Raw genomic sequence first — 9,273 nt, 5'->3', positions numbered from 1 at the left:
CATCAGATTACCAAACAAAAGGAATGCCCTTATCCTGCTCAATAAAAACAGGATGGATTTCTGTGAAAAAGAAAAATTAAGAATAGTTTCTTGGGTAGTAACTTTTTCTCCATTGCTGGGATGGAACTCAGAGTTTCCTTTATGCTCTGCAAGCACTTTAATCACATACACCTCTGGATTCTGGGATGTCCCCTTTCTAGAAAGCCTATACAAGCCATCATGAACTCTGAGATGAGGCCCAGCACCTAGTCCCTTCATAGACTGAAAACTGCTTTCAGGAATGCCTTTTCAAAGCTAACTCCTTCTAGACACTGACAAAGAAAGCCTGTCAAGAAATGCACCGGCTTTTATCTAGAACGCTGTTCAGACAGTGGAGACTACACACAATTCCACTCAACTTGAGGCCAGCTGCAGAAGCTGGTATGATTTTCCCCTTCCCTCTCATGCTTCCGGTCGGAATGATCACTATGGAGTAAACAGGTGTCTGTGGTGGAGATGGTAGTGACTGAGGTGCTGGCTCCGAGCACCAGGTGCTTTAAAGACACAGTCCCTTTCAGGCCTGGGACACCTGCTATGGCTGTAGGAGTGAGGACGAAGCAGGGAAGGGTCAGATGGGGAATCCCACCTTCACTCAGAAGAACGTTGGCCTGATAAACTGGAAATGCTTATTTTACCAGAACATTCTGGTACTATGGGGAGGAGCACTCTGTAGCAACAGAGCAGGTGACCCCTCTCTTTTTTTGGTCAGATCTGGGCAAATGGGCCTTTGGTTCTTGGCTTCAGGTTCTACAGGCTGGGAATTCTGGGAAGGAGTGAGTAGCACTTGGCTCCTGTCAGGTGGGACAAAGCCCTGGTACATGAGGCAATGTCATCAACGGTGGGGAACACTATAGGGAAGACAGGGAAAGGAGGCACAGGGAGGGGATAGGCAGCCTCAAATTGTCCAAGGGTTTCTGACACGATGACATGCTTTAGAGATGGCTGTGCTTGTTGCTCAGTTTTCCACTTAAATAAATGAAACAAAATAGCTAAATACGCAAATAAGTAAACAAATATATTAATGATGCCGTCATATCATGATATGATATCAAAAACTAAGTACTAGCCTGCTGTTATACACTCCAGGCTCACATCAAAGTGAAGAGCTGCCAGTTAACCGGGCTAGCCTGTTCTCATTCTTTCCACATGCTATTAAAAATCAGACCACGGTTCTGAGGGGTGCAGGGTGTCAGGCCTTATCTGCTCCGAAGGCCTTCCCTCTGACTTTTCTTACCAGCTCCCGAGTTAAGAACCATTGATCCACAGCTGTGTTTCTACACCTTAGATCCAGAAATGCTTTTTAAATTTTCAGGCAAATGTTTAAGGTCTGACAGACTCCTCCCTGAATGCTGGGCTGTCTGTGCCTTCCCTAGCCAAAAAAGAAAGAAAAGGTAAAACAAAAAACAAAACAAAACTCGAGCAAAACAAAATCAAATTTAATGGTCTTAAATGCAAAAGTAAAAACAAACAAAAAACACAAAAAAGCAAAAGAAAATTAACAGAACAGAACCCCAAACGTCAAGGCAGTTATGAAGAGAACTTTGAGGGTTAATCCTTAAAACTACAAATCAAAGGTTTTTGTTAATAGATAACTGGCAAGAAGTACTTTTCTGCTGAGTGTCCATACAAAAGCAAAATTTCAAAACAAAATCTAAGATTGGAAAAAGTCTAGTGCTCACAAGGAGGGATGCGAGAAATACAATGCTCAAATGTTTCTGTGTCATTAAAAACAGAGCTCTCATTGTGCATTCAAGATAGGTTAAATGGTCTTGGAAACTCGAGAGGTTGCATGAACAACAGTATTTGATGTGTGGGCACCATGCATGCAATGTGTGGACAGACACTCAGGATGTCAGAGGAGTGGGACATCTTCAGGCATGCCTGGAGCTCAGGTCTGACTCTGGAATATACTGGAGCTGCCCTGAAACTCTTTGGTCCGTTCTCATTGGTGCCTGGGCTTATAAAACACCTTTGTGTCCTCTGGAGGGCCTGGCCAAGCCCAACATGTGGAACCCATTATCCTCCCTGGGGAGGGTCCATAGAGTATGGGCCCTGCTGCTGCTGCTCCCAACACCATAGAGCCAGGACTGAGTGGGCAGGAGGCAGCAGTGGGACCTGCTGGGGAGGGCAAATTTTCTGTCAACTAAAGCAGAAATAGCTTAAAATGGTGAGGCAGTTGAGAAAACACACTCTCCATCTGTCTAACATCTTTAGGTTAAGAACTAAAACTAAGAAGAAGAAAAAAAAAGATTTTTGTTTCGTTTTAAATCTGGTCTGTGGAGACATCAAATGAAACAGGTGTTAGACAGTCTTAGAAGTTAAAGCATGCTTCAGTTCCACCACCATCCAGAGGGACTGGTTAGTCAATGCAGTCTATTTAGGTTTCGGTTTAATATATACTTTAAAGGAAATAACTTAAGGAACTTAAAATTGGTCTAACATTTGTGGGATTTCAAGCATTTGAACATGTTGGTTGCATCCCAGAGTATAAAAACCTTTTGCACTTCTCATTTAGACTAAGACAAACACTTGTGAAAATTGGCGCAAAATGAGTTGTACACTAACAAAAAAGTTTCAACTTCTTCACTCTTAATTATCTATTCCGTACAAAAAAAGAAAAAAAGAAAAGAAAAAAGAAAAGCATGAGCGAGTTATTTGTGGGACTTGTTGGTTTTGAAGGAAACCTGTAAAATTTTGTCCCCCAGGCGGTAGCCGTTCAGACTTGCTATGGCCATTGCAGCTTCTTCATAGTTTGTCATGGTCACAAAACCAAACCCTTTGCACTTGTTGGTGTTGAAATCACGAATCACTTTCACATTGGTGACTGCACCAAAGGGACCAAACATCTGCCAGAGGATCCCCTCATCAGCGTCTTGCCCAAGGTTGTAGATGAAGATGCACCAGCCCGAGGAAGCATTGCCGGGGACATTGACACCAGAAATCCCACTCATGTGATCTACACCCATAGGGGAGAACCTAGCAAACAGAGAGCACACGTTCAGGTCAAGGTTAAGGCCAGGAGTGTATCTGCACAGGAGGGGTAAGAGGGAGAAAGGCCGGGCAGGCCGGGATGATGGTGCATTGATGTAAGGATACTGGGCTTCTCACTGCTCTACACAGCCAGCTCTTCCTGTAAGTTTACAGATGCTCAAGGCTGGGGTACCACGAGAGTCAAAATGACTTAAAAACTTATTAGCTGTGTAAGGTAACAATGTTCACTGTGATATTTTCTCCTTTATTATCTTCTTGTCCCATCTTCTCTCAGATCCCGCCTTCTTCCCAAATAGCTCCTTCTACTTTCATATAATTCATCTGAATTTGTGCACATAGGAGAAAACATACACTGTCTGCACCTTTGGGTAACTCTCGAAAGGAATCTTGCAAAACAGTGGTGGGGCAGGACCCGTTCTGTTAGGGTCTGACTCTAAGGTACCCAGCTACTGCCATTTGACAGCAGCAGCAGCACCACTTCTCCTGCTATATGTGTGCAGCATATGTGGGGTGCCTTTAGTTGTTTCTGAGACTTTCCCCATTTTACTTTAGTTTTTGTGTGCTGGGAAAGGAACTGAAGGTGGGCACTGACCACTCTGTAAGTTTCTTCCACATGCTCCAGTGCAGCGGACAGCACCCTTTGTGTATACAGTAGTCCATGTAGGGGAGAAAGGACACTCCCTGATTTCCCCAAGTTTAGTCCCTTTTCATTGCTTTCTTGTCCTTTGTTTTTTCTATTTTTTCTTTCTCCCCAAGACAGGTTTTCTCTGTGTAACTCCTGGTTGTCCTGGAACTTACTCTGTAGACCAGGTTGGCCTTGAACTCAGATTTGCTTCTGCCTCCTGGGTGCTGGGATTAAAGGTATATGTCACCATCTCCAGTTTTAGTTCCTTCTCATAGTGATACTTCTGCCTGAGAGGTCAAAGTCCTGTACAGGACACAATAATTCCTTTCCCCTAGCTCTGAACTGGCTCAAACCACCCCAAGGGTCAGGTCAAGCTCCCGAGGCCTATGAACTCAGTAGATAGAGGAGTATCGTAACTTGACAAACACAGTGAGTTTTTCCCACAGTGAAACATCCACCACCACACCCATTCACGTACCTCCTCCCTCATCTCCCCACCATGCCCTCTATTTTTCTATTTCATTTATGTATTTATGTATGTATGTATGTATGTATGTATTTCTTTTTTTGTTTGTTTTTTTTTTTTTTTGGTTTTGTTTTTCGAGACAGGGTTTCTCTGCGGCTTTGGAGCCTGTCCTGGGAACTAGCTCTGCAGACCAGGCTGGTCTCGAACTCACAGAGATCAGCCTGCCTCTGCCTCCCAAGTGCTGGGATTAAAGGCGTGCGCCACCACTGCCCGGCTGTATTTATTTCAAGACAGGGTTTCTCTATAGTTTTGGAGCCTGTCCTGGAACTCTGCTCTGTAGAGCAGGATGGCCTCAAACTCAAAGAGATCCACCTGCCTGTGAGTGCTGGGATTAAAGGCGTGTGCCACCTCCATCCCGTCTATTTTTCCATTTCTTTTGGGCAGCAGGTATCTTACTCTACAGCTCACGCTGGCTCAGGATTCGTGGTCCTCTTGCCTCAGCCTGAGTGTTAGGACAACAGGCATGTACACTATTCCTGGCCATAGTGAACTGTTAAAAAAATGTGGAGAACATGTAGCTGCAGTGATAAGATTAAGGAGAATAATAAAAGAGTAAGCTCTGTTGCCCTCTGTAGGTATTTTTGGGGGAAACAAACAAACAAACCATCTCCACAAACAGCTGGAGGGAAAGTTTAGGAATGTTTGAGGACATAGATATCTCTGGAGCAGCATACAACCAAAGAATCATCACCTGCTCCAAAATGATACCAGACTCTGGGCTGTGGGACCCCATGTGATAAAAGAAGGCTTCAGGGCTAGTTTTAATGTGGTGAGAAAGAACCAAAATACAGTATTTGTTTTGGCTTTAAAAACTGTGAGAACTGGTTTCAATAGCCAGCAGTAGAATGTTGCAGTGGTCAGATGGCCTTCTGTGGTTCAGAGGCAGTCTTAATGCAGAAAGACTATGGTATTGTTTTTTGTTTTGTTTTGGTTTTTCGAGACAGGGTTTCTCTGTGGCTTTGGAGCCTGGCCTGGAACTAGCTCTTGTAGACCAGGCTGGTCTCGAACTCACAGAGATCCACCTGACTCTGCCTTCCGAGTGCTGGGATTAAAGGCATGCGCCACCATCGCCCGGCCTAGACTATGGTATTGTTGATGTGGGTGGTAGGATGGTACCCAGGTGCCTCTAACACACTAAGTTGAGTTGGCTTTCAATGAGAACTAGAAAATTGCACTGACTGTGGTTCCAAGTCACCTAGATTTTCATGTGGCAACTACAGTGGGCCTTTTATATCTATAGGTTCTCCATATGCATTTCATTTTGTTGTTAATTTTGTTTTTTTTTTTTGTTTTTTAAGACAGGGTTTTTCTGTAGCTTTGGAGCCTGTCCTGGAAACTAGATCTTATAGATCAGGCTGGCCTCAAACTTAAAAGAGATCTGCCTGCTTCTGTCTCCAGAGTGCTGGGATTAAAGGCATAGGCCACTACTGCCCAACTTGTTAATTTTGAGACAGGGTCTCACTATATGTAGATTTAGATGGCCCGGAACTCACCACTATGTAGAATAGGCCTGGTTCGAACTCACAGAAAGCTATCTGTTCTGTTTCCTGAGTACTGGAACTAAGTACATGCCAGCAAACATAGGGGCCCCCGCCCCAAGCTAATGTAGCCCAAGCTGGCCTCTGACTCCCTAGGTAACTAAGGATAATCCTGAACTGCAGATCCTTTTGTCTCCACCTTCCAAGTGCTAGAATGACAGGTTTGTACTAAAACACCTAGTTTATGTGGTGCCAGGAATGGAACCCAGGGCTTCATACATACTGGGTAAGCATTCTTCCAATCAAATGATGTCTTTAGCATTCACATCTGCAACTCAACCAATTCTGAATCAAAAAAGATAATTGGAGCCGGGCGGTGGTGGCACACGCCTTTAATCCCAGCACTCGGGAGGCAGAGGGAGGCAGATCTCTGTGAGTTCGAGGCCAACCTGGTCTACAAGAGCTAGTTCTGGGACAGGCACCAAAGCTACAGAGAAACTCTGTCTCGACAAACAAAACAAACAAACAAACAAACAAAAAAGACTTGAGAGGTCCTTGGGCTACAGAGATGGCTCAGAGGTTAAGAGAGCACTGACTGCTCTTCCAGAGGTCCTGAGTTCAATTTCCAGCAACCACATGGTGGCCCACAACCATCAGTACTGAGATCTGGCGCCCTCCTCTGGCGTGCGGGCATATATCAAGGCAGAATGTTGTATACATAATAAATAAATAAATCTTAAAAAAAAAAAGATAATTGGGGGAGGAGGGATCCTTTGCAAAACTCCCCACAATTTTCTACCTGTTTTAACCACGGACAGATTTTTGGGTCACTACTGCCCACACTATACAGTATAGTATACTATACTATACTGTTTCCATGGTAATCACAGAGTGTCAGGTATAAATCATGTGGAGATCTGCACATGAGCTGGAGAGAAGATGTGTATGGGATCATTGCAAACACCGCTCTATTTTATAAGTTGGATGATTCTGAAATGTGAGATAGGGATGTGAGGTGGTGTCCTAGAACCAGTCCTCTAATGAACCCCAAAAAATGATAACTGAAAACACCTAGGGGACTAGTTTACTGTGTTAAGATTCTCCTGCCTCAGCATTCCCAGTCCTGGGATTTCAGATATGCATCTCTAGCTGAGAGCTTTTGGACACAAATACCCATCTTCCTCATTCTCATTTCTTAAGGAGATTACCCTCATCGTCTCTGATGGACAAAGAATCCTGTCCTGTTTGCCTGCTCTCTGTCCACCTGGGCCTGTCTTCCTTTCCTTATCTCTGTCCCATCCAAACCCTGTTCCTCTAGCATCCTCTGGTCTCGTCCCTGAGTAGCTCTTCATGTTACTGTCTGATTACTTAGTTGGAACCGCTCCACTGGCTTTAGATTCCTGAAATGGCCTGATTCTTTCCACATGCCTCCCCAGCCTGCTTTTAAACCAGGAGGTAGAGGCAGGTCAGCTTTGGAACCAGAGCCAGCTGAGGACTCTACATGGCTATACTATGAAAATAATCTTCTCCAAGACAGCTTCTGTAGAAAGAGCAGGATCTACTCAGCCCCAATGCTTAAAACAAAGATGAGAAATCTATAGAGTGAAGCAGAAAAAACAAAACAAAACAAAACACAACTTTATCCACCTAAGTCAAGCTTTTGACACCCTGACAAAAATGAAGAAAATGGCACCTAAATTTGATCTTTTTCATTGCTCCTAACGCAGTATTAACACTCTGAACTGATTCTAAGCTGGTTTTGTTCTAGCTGAGTCTGGCAACTGACAATATTTTAGTAGACGACAAAAGAATTGAGGAAAGCAGCCTTTCTTTAGGTCAGGGCCTAAATTTAAGCAGCAGACACCTAACACTCAGCTATAAATATGACCAAACAGCTTCAATATAGTACGGCAGCACATCACAAACAGGATGCAGCAGCAGCAGATTCATTTGCCAGAATTCAAGAGGTGGAGGCAGAAGGATCAGAAGTTTAAGGCTATTCTTTTTCTCTCCTCCGGCCCCCAAGTTTCTCTGTGTAGCTATTGCAGTTATTGAACTCACTAAATAGATCAGGCTAGCCTTCAACTCAGAGAGTGCTTGGAATTAATGGCATGCTCCACCAGGCCTGGCTCTAGGCCATTCTTATCCATTAGCTACATGGTGAGTTCTAGGCCATCTTGGCCTATGTTAAACCCTGTCTAAAAAGGAAAGAAAAAATGGACAAGGAAGTCGCACAATAAAGGCTTGCCTTAAAGTCAGTGATCAAATGTATGAAACTTATAAATAGGTCTTGCCTAAGTACATGTTGACTGCCATCTTTTCTCACAGACACAGGTTTTTTTTTAAACATAGTTTTAAAATATATGCATTTATCTATTTTTATATGTGTGTGTGTTTTGCCTGCATGTATGTCTACACACTATGTGTGTGCCTGGTATCCCCACAGACCAAAAGAAGGGATTGTATTCCCTGGTACTGGAGTGATACAACACCTGTGTGCTGGGAACTGAACCCACATCTTCTAGAAGAGTAGCAGTGTTCCTAACTGGTGAGCCATCTCTCCAGGTCCAAGATTTAAAAAAAAAAAAAAAAAAAAAAAAGAAAGAAAAGAAAAAGAAAAAAAAGGCACACTAAGGATCGAAGGATTGCAATTCCTACTGAACTATTCCAGTAATATGACTTCATATTACAGGAACCAAGTCCTGGAGCACTACCAGAAGCCAGTGGAGTTGGTGCCACCTTTTCAACTCCGATGACAGACAATGCCTCAGTGGATGTACAGTTGGCCCCCTGCAGCCATGGGCTATCTGTGGACATGACTCACTATAGTCTGGATATACCTGGGAAAAAAAGAATCCATATTGTCTGGGTACAGACTTGCCATTATCCCACAGTTAACACATCACAGAAACTACTTTCACAGTACTTAGACTGAACTAGGTATTAAGAGTTATCCAGTCTATAGGAGGACATGGTAGGTGATGTGCAAAGATCTTAAGAGAGCTGAGCAACCTTGCACTTGGTGCCTACAGAGGACTTGGAACCCACTCTCTGACCACTGATATTAAGGGTCCATTGCAATATTTTCCTTTCCTTTGAAAATAGTTTTGCTTTGTAGTCCAAGTGGTCTTTAATTCTTGATTCTTCTGCCTATGTCTCTCCAGTGATGGAACTGCAGGTGAGTCACCATGCCTAGTGCAGACACACTTCTAATAGAGGTGAGGACAAAGCTAGAAAAATATGACTGGTAGGATAAGTCTAGCGTTCTCTGAGAAGTCCTCTCAACACAGGGCTATGAATAGCCTACCAGGATGTCAACCTCTGGACCCACCTGAATCTTTGCGCCTGGTGGTGCACAGGGCCTCCAAACCGCCTAGCAGGCGAGTGGTACAGCTGCGAGAGGAGAGCCATGTTTTTGTTCTGGTTGGGATTGGCTGCAAACTTCACTGTGATGGGCTCGGAGGAACCTGGGGGTTTATGACCATTGAAACTGGTAATTGCCTCTTCTGCTTCCGACCGTTTGTCAAACCGGATAAACGCAACCCCTCTGGATAAACCTTTTTAACAAACCAACAAAAATGGAGTTAGGGGGAAAAACCTTAAGGACAGAAAAA

The 9,273-nt window shown here is 43.9% G+C and overlaps 1 protein-coding gene across 2 annotated transcripts in view; it reads right to left on the bottom strand.

Moving 5' to 3' along the window:
* Window positions 1-1,485: 1,485 nt before the first annotated feature.
* Elavl1 (ELAV like RNA binding protein 1) overlaps window positions 1,486-9,273 on the bottom strand; it is a 43,527-nt gene continuing 35,739 nt past the window's right edge. For both annotated transcript variants that reach the window (XM_005366949.2, XM_026789185.1), the window contains exons 5-6: window positions 8,991-9,216; window positions 1,486-3,015 (exon numbers count right to left, since the gene is read on the bottom strand). In XM_005366949.2, coding sequence (XP_005367006.1) covers window positions 2,691-3,015; window positions 8,991-9,216 — 551 coding nt within the window. In that variant the 3' untranslated portion in view covers window positions 1,486-2,690. The remainder of the gene's footprint in view (window positions 3,016-8,990; window positions 9,217-9,273) is intronic.

The sequence above is a fragment of the Microtus ochrogaster genome, unplaced genomic scaffold (genome assembly GCF_000317375.1).
Source record: "Microtus ochrogaster isolate Prairie Vole_2 unplaced genomic scaffold, MicOch1.0 UNK15, whole genome shotgun sequence".
NCBI lineage: Eukaryota > Metazoa > Chordata > Mammalia > Rodentia > Cricetidae > Microtus > Microtus ochrogaster.
Note: the sequence above shows the minus strand (reverse complement) of the source record. Positions and strands in the feature narration are given on the sequence as shown.